We start from the raw sequence: 26,127 nt of genomic DNA on the forward strand, positions 1-26,127 counted from the left end.
GGAATTCAACAATAGCTACACTTAATTGTTTGATCAGTTTCAATTGGTTTCCAATAAAAACTAACAATGGCATTGCTTTGGTTTGAAAATCCCTTAAAGGTCAGTTCAACTCACAGTTTCAAATTAGTTATAAAGTTAGATTTTCTGCCAAAAGCAATTCAGTAGTCACAACATCCGCTAGCCAGAAGCTGTCCTGTCTTTGTTTATGAAATATGTATTTATTGTTTCTGCTCCAATAAGATACTTGCTTTTACTGATCTGCATGTGGGAGTCTTTGGATGAAGCACCACAGGTAATTCAGTAAACCAAATAAAAGCAATGCTCAATTCTGTTTGCTTCAAATGCCAGTCAATACCCATGAAGGTTGATGGGGGAGCACCTTTAATAAAATGGAAGACTTGCAAATCAAACCCAGAGGACAAGCACCTCGCTTGCAATCATCTCTAGTTTAAATAATCAATGCAAATCCTCCAAACATGTACGTTTATGTTTCTTTGGGCCTGTCAGCCTCTCGTCTTGCAGAATAACCCTAGGAACTTTCCAATTTCCAATCCAACCTGTTGGGTCCCTCTTTCCCTCCTGCAATCTTAAACTCCTATAGCTTATTCCCTAGCATGCAAATAAACCACAACCTGTGAGGACCAGCCACAGGCGGGCGAGGAATGCAAATGGAGAATGAGCCAAGACAAAAGCCCATCATGTTACCACGCACAAACAAGTTACAACACTTGCATGTATTGTATTCGACTGATGGAAGTACACGGACACATCAAGTCATAACAACGCCCCCCCACCCCCACTCCCTCAAAAGTAACTGGAGCTAAGTGGACTGACTAATCACACATACGCTGACAGCCTGATGGTTGACGTGACCAAGTGAGAGCCAAGAAAATGAAAAAAAAAAATACACACAAAGGAAACTAGTGAACCCTCTCTCCACCCACATATTCATGATTAACTACTAACAAAGTCAATTATCTGGCCTGGCACCTGGAAGAGTTTCAAAGCATTTTTTTTTTTTTCACCAGTCAACTTGACACTGCCAATCTTGGGAATAAGAGTCAAAATCAATTTTCATTGAAGAAATACAGAAATCGGAAAATATTTACTGTTGAGAGGCTGAAATTTTGAGTAATTTTAAGTTCAACAAGATCGCAACCCATTCATCACTTGTCTTCTACCACTTTAATCTTAAAAAGCCTGCTAGTTTACTAACTGCTGAATATATACTGTATACGCTTCAAACCTTTGTGGCCGGTTGCTAATGAATCTAGCAGGCAATCAAAACAAAGAGGCGACATTGTGTGTCATTGAGGCCATTCTTCTCGGAGTCAATGGAAAAGCTCAGTGACCGTGCATGGATGGGCAATTTATTGGTGTATCAGCCCTCACACAACACTGCCGCATAGAAAATTCATTTGCCATATTATAGTTTATGATCCACAGAGGGAGCTGGATTTAATTCACGTTTAAAAAAAAAATGCTCATAAATCTTGTTCTAAACAATCCAAGTCTATAAAGTTTCTTAACCACACAAATGTGTTCATTAATTTGTGGCAGTGCGGACACTAACTCACTAACTAGAACTAAATCATGTCAGAGTCACAATTGTGCACAAAGTGCTCAAGACAACAAAGTTATTCTTAGGCGTCTTTTCTCTCTCAAATCTTTTTTTGCTGAGTGGGCTGAAATTAAGGTAACTTTTTCTAAAAAGCCACTCATCACACCAACTACTCAAACACTTTTTTGCATTAGAATACTTTTTCAGTACGACTATATTGTATGACCATTGACCAAATATCTGTCCAAACAAGCTCAAAGTGTTCAGTTGCATAATTGTGCTGATAGATCTGCAATAATCACAGAAGAGACAAGCAGGACAATAAAAAACAACAACAACCATGTAATCCATTTGAAATACATCATTTATGTGCATCCGTTGAGTGAAAAACATTGGTTTGTTATTCCGAATGAAGGCATTATTCTGAAGCAGCATAAAACCTCTCACGCTGTACTTTACTTGTGATTGTGGCATTTGTCGTCATTCTACAATTGTTGCTGCGCCTTCATAATTGCAACGGTCAATTGAGCAAGACACAAAAACATTGTTCATGGTTCACAAAAAAAAAAGGGAACAAAGCATGTGAAACTCAATCCATCAAATGACTACTGCTAATGTGGCAAATGTTCTCGAGACACAATGTTGCTTGCTCCGCGTTTATCCTGTGAGGTATTCCTCGCAAAAACGATCAATTTTCAAGGCACAAGAACGACGTGGCTGCAGTGTTTTGCTTTAATGCTTGATTGCCTCATTGCAAAAGGCCTTACTTTACCTTAAAAGGCCTTACGATACTTTACTCCTCATTGTATGTTTGACTTATGATGTTCCGCATAGGCTGATCATTTGGTGGTGGATTTGGTTACATTAGAGCACTCAGTTACACGTACAGTATTGTCTTACATGTGATGATGGCAATCTGTTATCACTAGAAGGAAAAGGAAATGGTCAGAGAGCTGACAAAGACTAACTACCACCATGTTCTTCGGATTTGAAATTAATAGATATAGATAATAGATAACAGCTGAAATTTATGACTGGTAGAGGAATGTGGTCATATCCTACATAATTATTTAGCGTAGCTACTTTTTTCATTCACCGGAGCTGCAAAAATATAAGTTGACTTTCAACGCTAATAGCACAGTTGGTTTTTGAATGCAAAGTTCTCAAGCAATACTGTTGTGTATTTTGAGTTAGTTGATATTTCTGTTCTGGGAACATGTAATACAAAACCATAAGTATTATTTATTTATTTATTTATTTATTTATTTATTTATTTATTCATTGCTCTTATTTATTCATTGCATGTGCCTATATGTCTTGTCACCGTGGGATAGTAGGAAACGAAATTTCAATCTCTTTGTGTGTCTTGACGTGAAGAAATTGACAATAAAGCAGACTTTGACTTTGATAAGGATATTTGGCTTTCAGGTGAAATTTCAGGATGATTCTAAAATGCACTATAAATATTACAAGTTCACTTTATTTGAGCGATAAAATGTAAAACTGTCCAAATGTTCAAGGTTTCGGTATTTGGTAGCACAATTTACTGTTCTCTAACAAGGAGTTGAACCATACAATTCACAACAGGTGTTTGATGCACCAATATGTAGCGAGAGATGTATGTGTACCTGTTAATAATAATAATAATTCGTTCAATTAATATAGCGCTTTTCAAAGACCCAAAGACGCTTAATAGGTTGAATAAGGGAATAAAGGAGACAAACAGACAGTAAGTAGGAAGTACAACGCATGTTGATGGATGCCAATAAATTGAATGTAGAACGACAGATCGTCTCCCGTCTGGATATTGACCGAATGCCTGAATGTGGCATATTACACAATAGATTTCTTGCTTGAAATAGAAAAGCTATTTCAAGATGCTGCTCACATTTGAACTTCATAACACCAAGACGACACCTCACAATTGATCAGCGCTGAGCTTTGAGTGTCACAGGGTGTCATCATCATATTGCAACAGTTATGCTGAGAGACTGGAAGTGTCAAAGGAAGTCAAAGGATTGGATGTGGATTAAACATCCATTGACATTTTTGCCGTTTAGTTTCTTCAAGCTAGAGAACAGCAACTTGTGCAAAAGCTATTGAACCATTGAACAGTTGGACATGTGCATTCAAAAATTTAGGTCAAATTTATTTAACCTGTAAGGGTAATTAGTGAAATATAGGTTTATCGTTAGCGTTCACCCAAAAACCAAATCATTTTTTGTGTGTATTGGATAGTTGATTAAAACAGTTTATATTGCTAACAGGAGAAAAAGTAAACAGTGAAATTCAGAATGTTTTCACAGAGATCATGAATAAATTAAATATAATTGCTAAATGAAATCAACTTACTACTTCTATAGTAACTGAAAGAAAATTACTGAATGTGTCAGTCATGCCCAATCGTTTTTCACATTCATCGTATCCGTCCATCTGCTCCGAGTACATTTTGTTCACTGATGTCTGGTTTCAGCTCTTTGACAAACAAGCACAATATCTCAACCTGCTTCTTCATTGTTTCCTGGACCAAAAAGAGGCTACATTCCCTCCGCTTGGGTCTTGGACTGAATGTTGTCTATCTCCTGCACGTGGTCTGCAGAGATGTGGCCATAGCAACAGGAATCCACCCAGGGGGTTGCCGTCAGGCCACTAAGCCCAGCCTGGAGATCTTAGCAGAGAGGAAAGAGTGGACGATAAAGACGATTGGCTTGGGGCACGAGTGGAGGTCCAGTTGCTGCAGGAGAACAATGGATACAGTGACATTCTGTACATGTAACATCAAACACAGAGGAAGCAAAATAAACAGGCACATCCCGAGTAAGTGTAAAAACGTACTCGGTCACATCCCAAGTGTAAAAATGACATTATAAGGTCAACATTTCCCATTGCAATAAGGTTAAAACATTCCTATTAAGACGTGTAAGGACAAAAGACTTTTTATCTTCCTAACAATGGACCATTTCATGAATCTATGACTCACTTTCTTTCCTGAGGCCTGGAAGGAAGCTTCAATCTATAAATTCCCTCTTAAACCGCTGTTTGCTTCTTCCAATAAAACTTTGATAATGACAGCTTTTTCTCCAGTAAAGCACGATGCATTAATTATACTCTGTCTGCATGTTTACACTAGTCTGCTAACAACTCAAAATGCAATCTAAATAATACGATGACACTGTTTTGGGATATATTGTAAAGAAAAAAGGAATGGATGCTCAACAGTACAAGGGATGGTATCTGGTTGGAAATCGGCCAATCACCATATGAAAGGACTGAACCGGATTGGCTTGTGCATCCTTTTAATATAGCTCATATGCAGACCTTCAGTTTAATTTTCAGATGATTATTTTGGTCCGGTTCAGTCCACATCTCTCAACGGGAAAGGTAAATAGTCAAGAGCGGAGACAAATTTAGAAACAAACCATGTCTGTGCCAAATAATGACAGTAAAGTCAACAAGATGAAGCAAAGGCCCAGCAGATTTGTCTTTCAAAAGTCGAGCTAATGAGCCATCAGGCAAATCCACAAGTGCCTTGGGATTTTGATGAAGCCGTGTTGACAATAACCCCTCACAGCTGACAACAGAGAATTTCCATTTTTACTGAGCTGTAAATAGGGAATGAGACATTTGTATGGAGACAAAACATCTACATTTACATTATCTAAATCCCATAAGCCATGAGGGTAATTAATTTAGTCCCTTTTAGCATTTTCATTGCTGTCTTTCTAAAAACTGTTAGCAAATGAAACCCACATTAATATTCATAGTGTCACCAAATGTTGATCAGGGGATAAAACAAAGTGACGGTTTCCAAAATGAAAATGCCAACATTTCATAAAGCAGTGGCACATGTTCCATTGAGTTTTTATTTAAATCTTGACTGTAATTGGTCCTGACTTATCGGAAAAAAAAAATGCTACCTCGACTTGTTACGCAGTGATTGAACCTGATTAAAAGTCTCACAGCATGGGAGTCTTGGGAGAGCCCGCTAACCGTAGCTGATTTTATTTCAGGAATTATTTTATGAGTGAGCTGCAATTTTTCAGCATATTGCCGGTTAATGGTTAGGCCAATAAAATACAGGTTAATCTTTTTATTTTCTGTTTGACTTCTTTTCACGGTCATAAAACCTAAACTATGATTGTTGCATGTAAACTTGTGTTTTAAAAGAAAAGAATAGACTCACAATCTCCCCTTCCTTTCCTCCAAAGTCCAGGAACAGCATTCGAACCCCATCGTCTGATGACATCCTCAGTTTTTCAAAAGGGTAGGACAGGAGCACTCGGATTTTGTTTGGACTATGGCGTTGTCCGTCATTCCTATTCTCAATGTCTTGGACTTTGGGTTCAGCCAACACGGAGAAGCCCTGCTCGTAGTGGATCACCAGCCGGGACTCCTGACCCAGGTGAAGACAACCTGAGAGATTTATTGAGAGCGTTACATTATTTGAGTGAGAGCTTTTTTGTTTTCCATTTAAATTGTGGTTGTAGTGTAAAAGTTGGTTAACTAAAGGTAACTTTTAATAGTGAAACCTAAACTGACATTTAAAAAAAAATCCAACTCTGTAAATGCTAACCCTCAATTGTTTCTATGAAACAGAAGGACCAAAGTGAGTGGGAAAGTAAAAATAATACAGAAAGTCCTTCCCACTAGTTCAAATGTGACGTGTCCACAGTAACAAACATTTCCTTTATTTTTTTTCCCCCTTCTCTGAGGTCCTTGAAAGAAAACAGAAGTGATCTTTTTCATGTGATTCATATTAAACTAAAAGACATTTCAGGATGTCGCCGTCTTTAAATGAAACATTGCAATAGATAAAACTCGCAAGATGGTCCCAGTCAACAGTTATCTTAAGAAAAAAAAATATTTTTGTCCATGTCAGAAATTCTGCTTGGATATGTTAAACTTAACTGTATAAATGTCATGTGGTTTTGAATTGTAGTGAATTAATTTGAGCTGAGTGATGTATTAATTAAATGCATATGTAGATGCAATGACTAGGCTACTTAAAAGTATCTTACAATAAAAAGTTTCAAATAGTTGGACCCAGAACCTCAAGAAATGATCTCCAACTGTCTCTCTTTAAATTAAGATTGGTTGAGTAATCTGGATATGGATGCTGATTTTTTTATGTAATGTACAAGTCCAAATGCTTCATAAAAGCAACCATAGCTCAGCGCCACTTTAGAAAGTGTGTAATTAATCACGCAGGCTCATCGCCATACTGTATGCTCCATATTTGTTATGTCACGTTTAACGCTGACTGATTATTTGCCGGCTACACGCACTATTAGGCATCATTTCTCTGTTCAGCAGCACTACAATCTCTCTTTTTTTTTTTTTTTGCATTTCAGTTGCTTGTTATTTTTCACACAACAATGTTGTGCTTTTATGTCACATCTGTTTCTCTGCCCCTCAGATTCCATTGAAGTTTCAGGATTTAAAAATCTTGACATCTGTCTTGGCACACACACAAAAGGTCCCATGCAGTTTTTTTTTGGGTTTTTTTAAATATAAACTTCTTAAGCTCCTCTCACTTGACATCATTTCCTCTACTGAATTGCATGTTTGGGAAAAGAGGGGGCAAAGAGCCAGAGGCAAGTTATTATCTTGCTATTGTTTACTGATAGCCCGAAAAGGATGTGTATACACTTAATGTGCACGCGCGTGTGAGTGCTTGTCTACAGAGAGCCCATATTTGCATGCTTGCGTGTGTTTACTGAAGTATGTGCGCAGTAGCCGATACCCTGCATAATTTAGTAAAAAAAAAAATAAAATGGTATTGGCACATAGTTTTACATGTGACTTGAACCCTTCCGTGAGTTTTTTTGTGATTTTATTTGAAATGATAAAAGCACACTGCTGAAAGAATTGGCTGGCAATCGCAGCGACTACACTTAATGTCACAGCCAATCATACCCAATTTGTCAGCTACGGCAATTTGCATTTCATTATTTGAGAACCAGAGAACCCACCCATGAGCACCAAACTGCAATTGTTTCTGACTGTGCCACATTGCCTTAAATTATTACGTCAAAAGCATGAGTGGTTAATTCATCAGTTGCTTGGATACCAGCGAACAGATTTGCTTCAACAGTTCCGCCTCCCAATCTCAAACTTTTCTATCATTTGTTGAATATGAACCACAACTGAATGCAAAAAAATCTGACTTTGGGAAAAATGTGCCGGAGAAGAATGAAGAACAGATGAACAGCAACAATTCATCCACAACCCAGCTGGATGTTGCTCAATAACGGCAACAACAATGACAACGTAACCCAAATTTGTACCTAAATCGGAACGTGACATTGTCAACCACGAAGATTCCTGACCACATATTCTTACATTCCCTTTCCTCTGATTGTATTTCTTTATTGTTTACATTCAGAACCCAGAAGATACTCTCGATCCCAATAAACATTTCTCAAACAGCACTTGAAATAGTACTTTTGCCATGTTTAGTGAAATGATTGGAAAAAAACCAAAAAAAAAACCCAGTTGATTATTTCTCATGCTGTTGCGAACATACATTTGGACCTTTGCATCAAATCCATCAAAGTAGTCCAAAAAGAAAGCACACATTTCGATAATGATAAGAAGGTCAAGAAATGTGCCTTTAAAAGGTTGTGGAAGAAACATTAAATATATTGTAAAATGTTTCTGCATAATAAAGGCACTTTTTGGCTCAATAGGCTTCATATAATATAAAATGTGTGTGCCAGATGCACTTTGGCATATTAATCTTACTTCTCCTCCTCTACTACACAGAAAAAACCCCATTTGAATTGAGTTATTTTGAACATACATCTGTTACGCATGATTGAATTGAGGAACCTGTGTATTTCTGTTTTATTTAAATAAATTCAAAGGGCTACTTATTCAGTGTGTGAACCACAGACCAATATAACGTCAAAAAGAAGTTGGAAAAACCCTGAGCAGCATTACAATATCAATTTCTTGTGGTTGCAGATTTAAAGTGTAACTATCCGATAACTAACGACACGCACGGACGCACTGAATGAGACAGAGAAAATGCGAGAACATTTCTCAAGTGGCATCAACGTTTGCTTTTGTTTTTTTCTCTAATGGTAGGCAAAGGGAGTGAGAGAAATTGTGATCGTCAAGCGAAAGTAACAAAGAGGATCTGATGAGATACATACAGTAGATGCTAATCATAATATGCATAAACCATAAAAGCCTGTAATGTGACCACATTGGATTTTACTGTCATGTTTGAGCTTGGAAAAGACATTAAATGATGATGATGATTTTAGAAACTCGCCGTTCTGCACTTAAGCCGTCACAGCAGAGCTGGTAAAATATTGTAATTCTATATGTCCACTCAGAGAAAAAGACATTTGGTAAAGCACTATAAGTCATACAGCTATTTATAAATCGGACAACTCCAGCTTGCCTCAGCTTTCCTCGGGATTATTTGCATAGTATTTTTTTCTAATTAGCTTTCATCTCACAAAATTGAATAACATAAACATGTAAACAACTTAGATCTATAACAGATGACTTTTTTTCTTTCCCCAAATTTTAAACAAACCAATAAACAAAACCAAACATTCACTATCTGATGAAATGTGAATATTACATGATATAGAAAATAAGGATGTTTAATATATGTACAACATTCTGATATATTTAAATGAACTTGCATAATTCAGCAGTTAAGAACCAAATGCTGTGCAACCTTTAACTGGTGGAGTCCGTAACAACAATACAACCTGAATTCCAATTGAATGTTTGTTTTGCCCTTAAGGAACATTTGTCCACACTGTGTTAAGCACTAAGTATAATTTGCATTCAGCTGACAAATTCAATTCCTTCTAAGGATTTTCACGTTGGAAAACTCAGTGACTTGATGTTTATTCTTGGTGTGTGACAAAAAAAAAAAAAAGTCAGTCTCAGTCATTTAGCGCAAGTTGAGTGGTGAGATCTTTCCCAAGGAGTTTATATTATTACAATACTTTTTTATTTAACCGGATTAATTATTTATCATCAGAGCACATTTTCCTTGATTTCTTTCTAAATAATGCATGATTGCAGTTTAGCTTGAATAGGCAGCTGTTTGTTGTGCAGTTTTTTCCCGCCCCACACATGAAACTGTGGTTTTTGTTTACCTTTGCCACCACTGTCCTTGTGTGAACTAAAAAAATCAATAGATGGGGAAAAAAAAAACCCTGTCAATTGTAAAACCGCTACAAAGCATGTCCTTCTGTCTAGACAACAATTAGTCATGGCTCTAAATACAATTAAAAAAAGTCACGTTTCCCCAAAACTAAGCGTAAACAATATGACTGCGATAAAACACCTTTGAGTTGTTTACGTTTTGAAACTGCAGATGTGATCCAACACTTGCTGTGAGTTCAAACGTGGCAATCAAATGAAGCAGAAATGACGACTTACTGAACGGGTTAAACAAATTAACGAGTAGTATGTGAAGCTGGCATCGAGTGGATTTTACTGCCGGATACAAGAGTTCTGAAGTGAAACTTGGCACTGTGTGATGAGGGGAGGGAGTAGGGGTGGGCGGGCGCCCATGGGAGACATGCAGTTCCCAGGACATTTTGTGCAGGGAGAGAAAAGGGAGGCAAAGAGAAAAGGGGGAGGGGGTACTGTTGGAATTCCCTAGACAGTAAATAAACAATTACAAACACGCAGAAAAATGCCCTTTTTGTCTATAAATAGCTTGTAAACATCTTCCATATGGCTCTCTTCTACCTTCTGTGGACGTTTGTGTTGACATTCCACTTGGTGAGCTTGGTTTAAGACTTTATTTTAAGCTCGCAGCACTAAAGGCTTCTCGGGATGTGTGCTGCTGCAGCAGGCCTGAACACATCTGAGGAAGTGTTACAGGATCTAGCGCAGTGACCTGTGCTGCATGATTTATTCCATCCATGTACTTCCATGCATTTTTATCTCAATTCACAGAGGATACGTTTAAGGTGACATTCATTTTAAAGAAGCTTTTGATTTTAATATGCAGGTGTACCTTGTTTTACAATGTATGCAAATTATGAGAAATTGCTTGGTTGATTTTTTTTTTTTTTCTTCAAGCCAACACTTAAGTGATGTTTAAAAAGAAAAGCTACACTCTATTGAAGGTATAAGAAGCCATACACAAAGACACAAAAGGAAGCAGATAGCAAACTGGAGGCGGAGTCAGAGCTCCGGATGTCACTCATTAAAGAAGCCTCCATAAAATGCACTACTGTGCTGCTATCTGTGTATATCTGTATGACTTTTGAACAAGCTTATTGCTTCATATTCTTTTATGTTTTATCATAAATTACAACTAAAATTTGCACTGATACTCTGGGTTGGTCTCAAATGTTTCATTATTTCCATTTGTGGCACTCTAATTCATTTCAAAGCAAAGAATTGATTTTTAAATACAGTTAACTCAAGGTAGCTATGAGATTCAACTAGAAAATAAATTAAGTATCTAAGTCAAGGTACCACTGTGTGTACGCATTTACATCATTGTCAGTGTGACGGCGCTGTACTCACTGGTACTGACTTCTTTGATCATCTCGGCTGATGCGTGACAGCCGTTGACTATTTGTCGAGTCCACAGGGATAAATCCTTGCTGGTTTCAGCTCGGAAAAGATGCGTCTCGATTCCAAGGCGAGTACCGGTTCGAGTGGCAAAGAAGAGCTGGGTGCCCGAGTAAGGGGACCCCGTGTCAGGCCCAGAGTACACCAGACTGGGGAGAACACAAACAGTCCAATTTGAATACACAGTGGAATTTGCAAAGACAAACAATCTGTTCCGAGACATTAGCTAACTTACAAGATGTTCTCATTTTAATACAAATTTTCCCAGTGGAAGGGAATTCATTTTTTAAAGTATCTTTGTTTACAGGCTATGTTGTTGGTCTCATTTTAACATTAAACTGAGTGAGTGAAGCTTTATTTATTTATTTATTTATTTATTTATTTATTTATTTAGTGATGGCTGTGTACTTTCTTACATCTCTGGCATAGCTAGTACATGCCATGACCAGCAAAGTTGCACGGCTCCCTAAGCTCATATTCTCCAAGATGTCCAAGATGCCATTAAAAACATGCAGCTTGATAAAACAGATGAGGACCAAGGATTGTTTAAATAAATAATTCGTCAAACTTTTCAAAAAACACAAACACCTTAAGGCTTTTGTACTTTACCATAAATCCTTGACATCCAACCATAGATTTTTTTACACAGCGGCGCCTCACGAGCAAGTTTGGATTGTGTGGATGTGAAGATGGACGCACCGCGTAGCGAGCAGAGGATACGTGTGTGCTGGACTCTGCCAGGCTTCCTTGCTCCGTGGCAGGCTGTCATAGAGCAGCAGGTCTTTGTCCGTCACCACCACCAGCACAGGTTTCCAGCACTGCTTCTCACTCTCGCTTTGCTGCACAAATAAAAAGGACTCAGATGAGAGCACTGAGTGATCCTACTTGGGATCAATAGCAAATTGCGAACACGAGTTCATCAGAACATTAAAAGATTGATGTTAACGTGTTGTTTGTGCAATTATTCTTGTGTTTTCTATCAATTCATTTTCTGGTAATAGGTAATACTATACGCCAGACTTCAGACTTGTACAGATTATGGTCAGGCTGTGAGTTCAGCTGTACTTCCCCCTTGACCTTTGTAATATGAGCCTTGCAATATGTAAGGATGTTCCTGGGCAAGTTTTGACTTGATTAGTTATTTGGACATTTCCACAACAAATCAGTGTGTTCAGTTCCCACTCCGTGATGAGGTGATAATGAGTGTGAAAGGTTCTCGGTCCCATTGGCAATATGAACATCCACTCATTCCATGGTTTGAGGATTGTTTTTAAACATTGGAACAATTGCTTCAAACATTTATCTGTGCAGCCGTCTACTAAACCGAATGTGAATTTTGAAAATGTCACTGAATGTGCAAAGTACTGAAATTGTTCCTTACCGAAGTTACTCAAGCACAAACTCAAGCAAACAGAGAAGTAATGTTTATGGAATACAAAATGTGTATAACTGTGTTTATATGCAAACCTAACATGATTTGTTTTTCTCTTTGTTCGCAAGTCAATAACCGAAACAGAATGCCAGAGAAATGTGATCCATTCGAGGATGTGTGATGGAAATGCAAATTCATTTCTGGTGTTTGTGCATCGGTACATGATTGAGACATTTGCTTTCACGCAACCCCCATGCTTCAGGAAAGCCTCTCTCGCATTTCCTTTAGAAGCCACACAGTTAATCCTTTACATCGAGAGCTCCCGTATACATACGCCACACGCGGCTTGGTATTTTACGTTCCTACCTAACAATTCTCATTATGAGACTTTATCTGCAACCCAGCTACGGAATCCTAAACTGCTCTTTGAATATCTGTCTTAGCCACTCACGTCGGAGGAATTTTCAGGATTAAAGGTCACCTATTGAACCTAATGAGAATTTGTTGCCAAGTAGTAATAATGGTTCGAATTTAATGATGAAATATTGCGAATGTTAGTAGGATACAATTGGACAGATCGTTAAGGTGAGTGTGATGTGATGAGAAGCTTGCTAGGTGCCTGTGGATGTTTTGTGTGTGGAGAAATAGTACACAAATCACACTTGCATCATTTCTGGTACACACTTGTAGGATTCTAATATTAAGATTAACCATTTACCAAACTCATTTTTGCCACGGGCAGCATTGCAGTCATAAATTCCCTTGGAGGGCCATTATGATTGTCAACGTCTTCTATATAGTCTACAGTATAGACTTCAAAACAAACTGATGAATAACTAGTTTTGAAATCTAAGAGTAGTAAAAACTGTTCAAATATTTTAAAAAAATGAATGGTAATAAAAATTGCAAGCAATATCAAAAAAATGTTTTAAACTGAAAACAATTTATAATTTAACTTATAGTTTAAGTATGGGGGGGCAGATCTGGCCCCAGGGCCTTGAGTTTGACACCTATGATTTCAATGAACCCTAAGACTGTGCAATCAATCACTGCGCCACAGTTTGTACCCAATTTCTGCTGATCGTATAAGAGCCCAATCCTTTCAAAGAAGTTGGTTATAAAATGGAAAAACAAGTTTCGAAACACACCTTAACTCACACCACGCACACAATCCAACTCAAACTGCAAGCACAAAAACAACACGGGATTGATCCACGAGTGATAGGTAGACAAAACACGATGTCGACTTCCGAGAAGTCACCACGACAACCAACCACAGACTGCATTACACTCGCTGCTTACCTTCCCTGCCAGCCATCCCAGGTGTCGGATCTCTTTGCTGCCAGCAACCCCTGACCTGGTTGTGTGATGAATCACCTCGGCTAGTGCTTGCTGTAATGAGATGCCGTGATCATTTAGGATGTCTACATAGGGTACATCCTTTATATGTATATTATATGGCGTATGCTATAATTGCTGTGGAAATGGGCGACAGACCTGAGTCAGTGTTGATGTGACAGCATGCATTGTGGAGAACCAAGTGAGGGCTGATGGCTGGTCTGGACAGCGCAGTACCACAGTGTGTCTGGCATCAGGGGAGTGCAGCTCCACTTGTCTGGAGAAGGCAATTTTTGCATCAAAGTGAAGAAATCAAATGGCGGAGTACAAAATATGATTCTTTATTCTCTCTATCTTTTTTAGCCTGAAGCCCCAAGCCAATCAAATGTTCTTGTTTTACGTTGAATTCTTAACTTCTTTGATCCTGGTTAAAATGCAATAAAGTTGCCGTGTTTTACAAAACCTCTGCGGGCCATTTCAAACAAATAGGCGTTTCTCTCTAAATTTCCTTCACTAATCTGCTTTTACCGTAAGGGAGTATTTCTGGCCTCCATAGACATGCATCTATGGAATGCTTCTGGGCTTCAGCGAACTGCTCTTTGATTGTGTGCTCAGTGAATGTGAATTTTTAAAAGAAAGGGTTCTTTTGCAGGCTTCATGGTGCATAATGTAACAGGCGCCATTTCAAATTGTTACCATCATTCCTGTTCAATCCTATTGAACAGTGGTCCCCAACCTTTTTTGCGCCACGGACCGGTTACGTGTCAGAAATATTTTTGTGGATCGGCCTTTATATAAATAAATAATACATTGATATAAAAAAATAGTACATTTATAATAAATATCTAAATACGATGAAATAAAATGATACGACTTGCATAAAAACAAGGATAAATGATGTAAATTTATTATTTATTTATTATTTATTAAATATGATCAAAACCCTAACTCCAGTCCTAACCCTAACCCCAGACCTCTAGCCTTCACCCTCAGCTTTAGGGAGGTGTATGGTTGTATAAGGCACATGAGCAACTGTGTTACAAATTTTTCCATGATAAAATGTACTGGGTCCCACTGGGATTTGAACTCAGCTAGCTGAGATGAGAGTCCAGAGTACTAACCACAACACTATGGATCCCACACATATTATGTATGGAAGGTACGTATATGGTTTAATGGAGCAGGTCACAAGCAAACGAGCTCTAACCCTAACCCCAACCGGTGGTTGGGGACCTCTGCTGTAGAAGCAATCATGTTAATAAAAACCATCTAGGACCTCAAAGGTGTTTCCCTATATACAACTGATGATTAATGCAAGCGTAACATACAGCCCACAGCTGAGGACAAGACCAGACATGGTAAATATCAAGCATAAAAATAGGTGGATATTTGAGTATAAGTGAGAAAACCTGGTTATGTCACATCCCCGAGCTATGCCAGTCTAACAAATATGTCTAGCAATAAACATCCCACCACAAAAGGAAATCAATCAAAAGTACACATCACGAAGGTGTTATGCTTGGAGCAACAATGATAAGTGGAAAGCAAACAGGGAGGAAATGTTTAGTTTCGGCCTCAACACTCGTCAGTATGAGTACAACTGCATTCCTTATCTGGTGTGTTTACTATGTCGAACTCAATAGTCATCTGTTCAGGTGCTCCCGTGGGTGGCGGAATGAAACCTCTCCCAACCACATGTGGTTTGGCTTTCTCCCTATTCCCTTTTTTTACACACACCTGGCACAGGAGACCTGGAAAAGCCCTAGAGAATGTAATGAATCTGCAATTCACCCAAAGTGGGACACACCACATACTGTACATCCGCTCCAGGTGTTACTTGAGGTTAAAAATACTTTCAGTGTTCTCCCGCTCTATTGTGCCTCATGGATTGACTCACAGAGGAGCTGCGGTCTGCCACAGCTCAAGCCAGATACTCTCACAGACTTGGTGATGTCACCCATTACCAGGCACAGTAACTAACACATAGACTCTACAGTATGTTGAATTGTCTATTCATTTTATGCGTGCAAATGTTTGCGTGGGTTGAAAGTGTGTTTGGATTAGTTGAAATGTATTTAAAGCATGTGAAAGGGTTCAACTGTAAAATGATATAAGAAATAAAATGGAGACGACAAAAAGAGAGTAACAAGAAAAAAAAAAAAAAAGACAAGTACCAATAAGTAGCTGCATCTTTTGAAATGTACATTCTAGAAAATGTGGAGGCTCAAATCCAGCTTTTACCAGCAAGCTGTGAAATGCATTTGCCACCCCACCTCAAAGTAAAAACTAATGAATTTACCCGTTGACACGGAAGTGCAAACACAGTAGAAAATCACATCCTAATACAAACATCTGTACAACGAAATAGTGTTGTAACGTTGCCAAACAAAATTACGAGTTGGAATATTGACCCCAAATTCTCGTATAAACTATAAAGCGCTCAAGTGCAGAATATTGTCAAGCCAGTGAATGTTTAACCACTATGATGCTCTCAAATTGTAATTGTAAGTCAAGTGAGCTTTGTCAAAGTGCAGCTAAGAGCGCCATTACAATTTTTCGGAGCCGTAACAGTGAACATTACATTTGGTTGATTGAGAAAAATATTTAACATGATTGTACTAAGCATTCTAGATCATTTCATATTGATCTGATGCTATCAATCTATTAAAGCGGAATACTCTTTACTTTACATTTTAGAGTAAGACACTAAATACTGCATATTCTTCACCTTAGATGAGAGTCAGGTCACTGATCCACAGGAGTAGTTAATCATTTTGTCAAAATGTAATATAAGTATGCACATGAGGAAGAAATGAGGGTTAAAAATTAGTCAAAGAGTTTTTTTCTGAAAAGTTAGTATTAGCTACCTGTTGTCTGGATCTGCTGTGGTCATGGCTCGGGTTACGTAACACATTTTAAGTGGAATGCATCTCCTGTCCCCTTGCAGAGACAAGGAAGGTTGAGGATGAGGAGGACTTCGACTTTCCGGGGAGGAAGGAGAGGTGGTGATGGGAGTGCTGCCGAAACGCGGCGACTCAGGTGGGGGGGTTTCCCATCCGATCTCTGACACAGGCGAGCCTTTTTTGACATACGGCGTGGCCTCTCGCATGTACTTGACTAAACAGGGAGGAAACAACAACAATGTCAGGGTTACTGCAAATGATATTGAAAGATTTACAGTATGAATTATGCACACAAAATAATTGGGGCAACACAGGAGCACATCTACCGCATTGTCAAAGGTTCTGGGGTTGAATCATCGCTAGAAATGTTCTCTGTAGAGTTTCCTCACATACCAAAAAAATTGGGTTGACTGAAGACTCCACAAGTTAGGCAGGCATTTCCTGATATTTCCTAATAAGTGCATGAACTGTGAATAAAAAAAGGAAATGAGACCTCAAGAGAAATATTGTAAACCAGCGACCAAGCATGATGCTTTAAATAAAATGCAAAATGAGAACATTCGGTCACTCCAACCAAATATAAAGTGCTCAAGTCTCAACAAAGAAATTGACGCTCAGTGTTGATGAACACAGATTGTTCGAGAACAGCAAGAGACAGATCAAACACAGAAAGAGCGACACAGATGAGACATGCATATTTCAAGTAAGGGCTCAAATCCGCCTATATCTCACATTCTGAATCCTTGGTATGCTTGTTATGTGGAACAGACATATTCCGCTGTACTTGTTGTGTATAATTGGCAGATGGCTGCTGGCATTTGGGATCCAGCATACAAAGTATTATCAAGAGAGTCATGGTGAAACGGTAACAAGCCTAGCCGCCAACCTGTGGACGACAACAGGCGGGCATTCGTGAGTGTAACCGTGGCTTTATGAGACTGTCCTCAATGGCCCACCAAAGACGGCGTTTGCAAAACGAGAATAACTCACTGAGTCACATCAGCTATGTCAGATTAGAGAGCCAAATAAGGGCTGATTTATTCTAGCGTATGGTAAAAAGATGGTACATGATAAAGACCTCAGGTAATCTGCCATATCTTGGACGTGACAACCGTTTCGTGCTTATTTCTTCATTCATGCTGACAAGCAACCTTGGAAAACATGATAAAAAATACACATCTAAAATCATTCGCTATGCATTTAGTCCAAAATGTACAAAGCAATTGAAACCGGGAGACAGTTGCTAACTTGCTGCAATTCTAAAAAAAAGACCCAAATACATGTATATATTTTAAATCTGCAAGCAGAGCTGATGTAATCTCATTAAAGTATGTTCACAAATAGAGCTGCAAGAGTTCCTTTCATTGGTGAAAATGGTTGGTTACACTGTGCATGTCTGTGTGTGCATATTCCCACAGGTCCTGTTTCTGTCAAAGCACTAGCTCTGTGTCAGACTAGTATATAAATGGCAAGCAGTAAGAAGCAAATACAGCGGAACCTTACAATCACCTCCGGGATGTTTGCAGTTTGGAAGTCAAAACGAATCATCCAATTGGGCTCAAGTATATTTGTAAAACTGCTGCCATGTTAAAACTCTTTGACGAGCCACATGAAAAGTAACATTGTAACAATAGCAACAAGTAAAGACTTGGAGTGAGTTTATCATCCATTGTGACAGTTTGACGTCTAAAATATATGACATTTAGAGCAGGTTTTTCCAGAAATTTATGGCGGGGCTCCAAATTTTACGAGTTCTTTAACTGCTTCTGGAGATCGTTTGCACAAATAGCCTTTGCCAAATTGTTTCTCTAGTAACTACTCTGCATCTCATTTGGAGCTCACTGTTACAGTTCTTCTGATGAGTGACAGCCTACCACCAGCGAGCAGCTGCTCGGCCCCCCATTAAAAACCCCATTCGCTCGTCAAAAACCACTTCACTTGTTAAACTCTACTCAACCCCATCCAATTATACGTTTTGTAAATACGACATTTGATTTCCTCCGACGCTGACGAGTGTCAACAGTAGCACCAGTTGTGCAATGACTTCATCAGTCTCATTAAATTGTTTTTTTGGCAATTACATTTTTATTCTTCTCTCGAAGTTGAGGGGACCTTCCATATGTTCTGAAAGGGAATTTTAATTGGTGAGCAAATGTAGCGGATAAAGGAGAAACGCCCTCTCATTAGGCCTGTGACGAGTAAGGTAAAAGTTGAAAGGAGAACAGACAGGAGGCAAAAATGTTTTAGGAAAAGTCTTCTGTGAGTGCAGAATGAAAGCTTCCCTTGTAAGCCCTATATCGCAGCTATACGAGGCTTTATTCACTTTTCACAAGACCTTCAAAGCAACTTTTTTGAAATGTTTGTTCCAATTTGAGAAATGTTTCCTCAGAATGGCCGTGACAAATCTCACCTTCACCTTTAACAAGAACATAATGTAACCTTGCCCCTGCAATGTGCCTCATATGAACAAAGAGGGAAAGAATAATAACGTGTCATTTGTATGGAGGAAATGCAGCCTTAAGTGCAGGCAGGAACTTAAGAAGCTTAGGACATACTGTAAGAACCACAAAGCTGGAATCAACATGTGACAATGAGAGATGACTATGAAGAAGTCTCTGACAAAAAAAAAACCAAATCAAACCACATACGAATTGGAAACAAAACAGACAAGACACAGCTGCTAGAAAACAGCGCCAAAGTCCAATCTGATTCGGTGACTGAAAAATCTACCAATGAATTCCATAATGCTGTTTCTTCCATAAGGCACCCCCCAAAAAAATCACCATGATAGAAAAAAAACAAGTTTATTTTAATAGTCTGGAAAGGATTGGCACTCCCCCAGTTCCTGTTTTCGCCAAAGGATTACACACAAACTAAACGCTTCCAAGTGGCTCTCTCCAAGGAAGCCAACTGGAACAGCTGTCATTGAACCTCTCAAGTCATTCAAACAACACACTCAGATCAACTAAAATGTTGGCGTGTGAAAAGATCCCTCAGCTCAGACAAGAAAATCCAAAGAGGTCCTCTCTAAATGTTTGGAAGCTTAATCAACCTAGAAGTAAGAAGATGTTTAGATTGCGCTGACAAAATTGGGGAAGCTGTGTACTGTGTCATGTTCAATGAACCATTTTGTGTTGGCCTGAAGAATAAGCAAAGGAATACAACTCTTGAGTAATGAAAGTGAAGCCAACAGACTCATTGGTTCTTCTGTTTGTGGGAATTTGAATGTGCATTCATCCAGAAGAACATTTCTACCATCAGAGGTCACAAAAAGAGCAACCTCTGTTGTAGTTCAAACGTTAGAAATGCTTGATGGGGCCGAGGTCAGGGCTCAACTCAACTTTACATAATTATCATTCCGAAGGAGATTTGCTTTTCGGTATGCGTACGAGATTCACACAGCAGGTCACAATTACGTATGTTCAGTTGGTGTTCCGATGACGGTATGTCAATCGTATGCCTCAGATCAAGTTTTGATCTGAAGATAAACCACTTAAAAAAAACACAGCCAATTCAACATTGGGATTGTGCCTAACAGATGATTTATGAATCAGATCAGTTCAGAAGTGATGAGTCTCAGGACTCCCAACTCATCAGAAGTTTTACTAAATAGCAAACCATAACCAGCTTTTTGGGAATTGCATTTCCATCTGTAACAACCTAACTCCAACGCCGACCTCAATTCTCATTCTCACAGCGAGCTGCTGATCAGTGAGCATCAACACATTATAAAGAGGCCAGTGGACTTGATGTCTCGGAGATGTTTTTCCATTCCAGTGAATCTGGCTTCGAGTTTTCCTTTCAAGTACTCTACTGAAGTTACGTATAGAAGCCTACGGATAAGAATGAGTCTTCGAGTTTTGTAACAACCATTACATGAAATTGGGTCAAACAACAAAAGACATAAGAACAGTGATTACACCTGGAGGCAACGGGAGTTTGTCTTCCTCTTATGAAGCATCTCTGCATTTGTCTTGGTTGTGTAAGCGTACTGTACATAAAGCGGGGGATGAACAATTCCATTGAGTATTTTCAGCACAACGCTATTGTCATTAATACCATCATCATCCACTCTGGCTTCCTCACTGAGTTTCAGACGTACACACGCACTGTGACTGGAACATCAGTCTAGACAACACTGACAATAACGATACAACGATGGGCACACTAACGCTGCCTCATCACACTTGTCAGGCGATGACAGGCCTGGATTGCTGGGTGGCAAATGAAAACGCTTGGAGGCCACTGACTCATATGCTTCCTGCTCAAGTAAGGCAGATGTTTTGATTGCATTCTTTTTTTAGTCTACCTTTCTATCCAGGAGACGGTGGAGTAGCTGGATACAAAAATTAAGTTTAAACTATCAAGATATATACATACCAATCAATTGCAAGTGTGGCTGTGCACCTAATGCACTGCTTAGTATTCAGCTCTTCGTTTTATTCATTGCATGGGTTGTAGAAGTTTGAAATAGAAATGAGGAAGATGATATAGCCTAGGTCGTATGCTTTTGTGAAGTATTAAAGACCTTTCGGTCTGTTAGTGCGAGAGCAGACAGGAGACCCATTTGTACAATTTTATTCAGAGTTAAGAAATTTGTGAATTTTTTGTAGAAATGAAATTATATGGTTTGGGGATAAGGTTATGTTGATGTAGCAACTTGAACTGAGAATTGAAGAACTGAAAATACTTCTGGAAATCCCGAAGGCGGTGAGGTCAAGACCCTACACGGGCCAGCAATGTTGTCCCATACCAAACTATTCCAAACATGTCTTGATGGCCCTTACTTTATGCAGTGGGGCAAAGGCTTGGTGGAGAGAGAATTATCTTTTCAAAAACATTGTTTGCTGAAGCTAAACCACGAGGCGTGTCCACAAACATTTGTCCTTATGGTGTACATTATATTTCCTAATCAATTGTTTGCTCACACAACCTTCAGCACACAACATACTGTCGCTTTTAGCTAACTTTCTTTCCATCTGCTTAACAAGATGAAAACATTGCTAAAAATACACAGAGATGATTGCATACACGAATTGCACACGTCCCACCTCTCCAAACGGTTTCTTCTTGATTTCTCTCTCATCCTAACTGCTGTTCTCTCGTTTCAGAAAACGACTTACAGTAAGGACTAAAGTGGAACTGTGGGAATATCACAGATCACATTTTTCATTGGGAATGAAACATACACGCTTGGGTAAATGACTCAGCCCCTTCCAGTTTCAGTGGGCCACAACCTACACTGAAGTTCATCAACGTATATTTGCATCACTTTCTTTTCCTCCCTCATTATACCTCCTGCAGCTTTGCCCTCCCCTCTTGGTCTTTCTCCATTAAAAAAATAAAATCACAATTCTGCTCCACACTCTCCCCCGGTCCCACTGCTTCGCTCCCTTTGCTTATTTTTCTTATCAATTCTGCTTTTCCCCTCTGCAGTGTATTCCCCTTGTTCCCCTGGGAAGGATCATCACTGTGGACGTGTGTGTGCGTGTGTCCGTGTGAGTGTGTGTACGCACACTACCACGTGAGATACTCGTCATTTAAGAGTCCTCATGGAAACAAGAATAAGCTCAGAAGTGGCCACTTACATGATCCATTTTCCTGTGTCTATGAGTATGTGTGCAAAATGATGTTCAGCCTTCAGAGTAATCTACTATCAGTGCAATTTTCATCTTCTAAAGGAAACTGTTTATGTCGGTAAACCCCCGGCTGCATGAGTGAGTGAGTGAGTGAGTGAGTGAGTGAGTGAGTGAGTGAGTGAGTGAGTGAGTGAGTGAGTGAGTGAGTGAGTGAGTGAGTGAGTGAGTGAGTGAGTGAGTGAGTGAGTGAGTGAGTGAGTGAGACAGCAGGAAACTCACCTTATTTCAGCTAAGCAGCAAAGGGAGTTGGAACATGGAATGCCTGGTTACATAAGAGCCTTCCTAGAAATGGAACGCATTCTTTTTTTTTTTTGCGCCAAATAAATGCAGTGGCACCTCCAAAGGCAACTAATAGATGATGTCACAGCATGACCGCCATGATGGAGGTTTTCGGATTCTATAACCAACTATTTCTTAGCTCTCATAAACAAAATAAAAATCACATGATCAAAATCTATCAACAGATAAAATGACTCGAACTGTCACCATCAAATCTTTTGTACCATAAAAACCAGCGTGTTGAAAAACACAAATGTTCAGTTATCCAAAAAGAAGAAAAACTACATTAAAACAAGTACACACAAGTAGTAGCAGAATATAATCAGTCAATCTGAATTTTGCCGACTTTGATTTCAGGGGTGGCAAATTACAAAGCGATCAACCTCTGCTGCTTTGAGGTCACACAAGTAGTTAAATTGCATTTTGATTAGATATATGGTCAAATGCTATGCGGCCATGACATCAAATACAAGAATAAGTCTCAAGAAACATGATGTAGCTCAACACACACAAGCAATTTCCATGTCCTGACTGTTGTTATAAATCAGCTCCATTCAAAGTGTGGGAAATAGATTGCATAGAAGAGAGAATTTTGTCCAAGGGGCTTAGGACTCAGGATGCCTGCTGCTTTTATTGTATTCATCCAAACAGGGTGTGATTTATTGGCTCTCCAGGAAGCCAAGTGAATGCAATCAACTGGCAGGGAGGAATATTCAAGAATTATATTTTGCATTTTTAAATTTTGTAAGCACCCGCATTTTTCATGTAAATTTAAAAACTTGAGCTTACAAGTGTTTTGGATGCTTTTCTTGATGTGCAATCATGTTTGCTCTCCTGAGAATTTTTGTTCCAAGAAGAGTCTAGTGCCATGGTTGATAGAGTTCTTTGCTTTGTTTTTGGCAGTTCACACACAGCCACCCCCTCTGCTTTTACACTTGAGTGCACGTTGAAGACTTCACGAGCTTCACGTAAAATTATGACACGAGGGAAGCTCTGCAATGACGGGAATTGGTGTAACACAAGTTACGAAAGACAACATATACGTATAGCACATGCCATGTTTAGACAATGCAAACTCATCTTTGACTTAGCTGATATTGAACTGTTCTTCAGATCATTATAAGCAGCTATTGCTGGTTGCAACAAAGTTGTGCACACCATTTCTACACGGTCCACAATTCTTGAGCTATCCATTAATCAACTAATTAATTCATATGTCCATGCCTGCCTGCTAGCTAAAATGCATAGTTTGCAAGTCTGTGTTTAATGCTGTCATAAATATACTGTAGCATAGCAGGAGCCTATTTCTGTCACTCAAAGTGCAGTTTAGGTCTGGAGCCAATCCCAGCTGACTTTGGATGAGAAGACTGCCCGTCATTTGCAGGGTGCATACAATGAATTATTAACACTCGTGTAGTTTCAAATCACAACATTCTCAGGGAGAATGTGCAAAATCCAGAAAGGAAGTCTAGACCCAAGTTTGAAACCCAGAACCTAAGAAAGGTTTGAAGATTGGACACATGGCCAGTGCACAATAACCACTTGCTTGTCAAAATTGGCTGGAACATGTTTTTTTCTGGCCAACCAATCATGGAATAATGCTGAGCTCATCAAAGGCAATCACCGTGAGGACGGACTGTATTTGAACGCTAATTGGTCGAAGAAAGAGTCCCATAATTTAGGTTACGACAGCCAGTATTATTGATTTTGAAGGACTTGGGCAGATTAAATTGATAGAGGCATAAAATAAAGGCTCAAATATGATAGGACCCAAAAGCTACAGTCTACATGTAGTGAAAGCAGTGGAGCCATAATGCATGATGTGAAATGAAAATAAATGTCATGGAACAAAAATAGAATTTTGGTTGCAAAGTAGGTCATTGTTTGTCTTCCACAATTGAGCTTCTTGTTGCAGTCACTCACCACGTCGAATTTCCCAATCAACAGAATAACCATGCTTACCTTCCAGAGTCACGTCCTTGCCTGCTCGTTTGAGCGCCTGCACCGCCTCGTCGTGGCTCGCGTCCCTCAAGTTGAACCCGTTGACGGACAGGATGGCATCCCCGACGTATAGGGCCTGCGTCTGGTCCGCAGCCAACCCCTTGAAGATCTTACTGATCAGGATGGGCATCTTATTTTCTCGGCCGCCTTTAATGCTGATCCCCAGTCCACCGACGTCCTGCTTGGTCACCTTGACGCACCGCTTCCTGTTGGCGATGGTCTCCGGTACGGATTCGGGCAGGTCCTGCAGCCTCGGACCATTGTTGGAGTTGTTGTTGTCAAGGTAGGATCCATTGGTGACGACTCCGTTGGAGTTGACGCCGTCGTCCTCGCAGCTCAACGTGAGCGCCTCCTCATTTAAGTGCGCCCAAACTTTGTGCCAGCGAGCCCGCACGAGAACCTCCACAAATCCACTCTCCTGCACGCTCGTTAAGACTACTGCCATGTTTGAATCATGTCTTCGGCACACGTCTCGCTTGCACCCGAGCTGCCGGACTTTGACCCGCACAACTTTTCTCCACGCGACGCAGCACGTATTTTGCGGACGGAGCACGCTGCCACAGGTTCCTCGGCTCGGCGCGCGCGCGTATTTGTACGCGTGCGTGTATGTGTAAGTGTATGTTGGGTGGAGTTTGCTATCCGCTATCAGACGATCATCAAACCTCCGCGAAGAGTGTGTGTGTGCAACGCGTCAACATTTTGACACACACGGAGCTTCATAAGAAGGAGCAACCTCCAAATGAGCGCTTCCTCATTCGTGCCGTACTATCGTCATAGTGGCGCAACATAGCATACTAATTGTACGGTCTAAAGTTAGACTTGACATTTTCGAGCAACCATTATTATACAATATCAAAATCCGGATATTGGCAATGAAAAATGAAACTGTACACAATCGTTTGCTGTCCGATGTGCGTGCACGGATGGAGGCGTGGGGTCGGTTGCGCGCTTCCAGGAATGCGCCTGTTCCAGTTTTTTTGACAACTCCAAATCTAGAAAGACAGAAAGAAAGAACGTGAAAAGATCAAATCAATGATTTTTCTTTTCCCATCATCAACAGAGCACCCCATCCTGGTTTTCCACATTTGTGTAATGGGTGCTCACATATTGTTCAACATCTTCTTAATGTCATATTTGGAGGAACTGTTGCTCCTTAAACATGCTGTTAGGTGAGTGATGTTGCTATGACACCTACTGGTGTGACGGAACATTCACTTGTCCATTTAGCGTCCCGTCATTCTGAATTTTATTTCTCAAATGTAGAGTAGAAGCATAAGCAGCCGTGCTGTCGCAACTTGCGTGGGAATGAAAAGTACTTTCCTAACAATGGGAAATGATTATAGGGTAAATAGCCTAATTGGGGAATTTGTGAAGTTAGAAATACAACTCGCACCAGAAGTTGGTTGGTTGAATGAGCAGGATGAAACACAAGTACTTGAATTATTGCTCGAAACTGCAACACACAAGTTA

General features: G+C 39.6%; 1 protein-coding gene across 1 annotated transcript; it reads right to left on the minus strand.

Annotated features, from left to right (window-relative positions):
- Positions 1-1,907: 1,907 nt before the first annotated feature.
- Positions 1,908-25,662, minus strand: sntb1 (syntrophin, basic 1). The gene is made up of 8 exons (XM_085918350.1): positions 24,619-25,662; positions 16,703-16,952; positions 13,995-14,112; positions 13,800-13,889; positions 11,825-11,964; positions 11,078-11,274; positions 5,745-5,974; positions 1,908-4,295 (listed from the first exon to the last, which is right to left on the minus strand). Exons 1-8 carry the CDS (start codon positions 25,100-25,102, stop codon positions 4,203-4,205), a joined length of 1,602 nt encoding a protein of 533 aa, XP_085774476.1. The 5' UTR covers positions 25,103-25,662; the 3' UTR covers positions 1,908-4,202.
- Positions 25,663-26,127: the final 465 nt, after the last annotated feature.

Source organism: Syngnathus leptorhynchus, chromosome 8 (genome assembly GCF_054491065.1).
Source record: "Syngnathus leptorhynchus isolate UIUO chromosome 8, UIUO_Slep, whole genome shotgun sequence".
NCBI lineage: Eukaryota > Metazoa > Chordata > Actinopteri > Syngnathiformes > Syngnathidae > Syngnathus > Syngnathus leptorhynchus.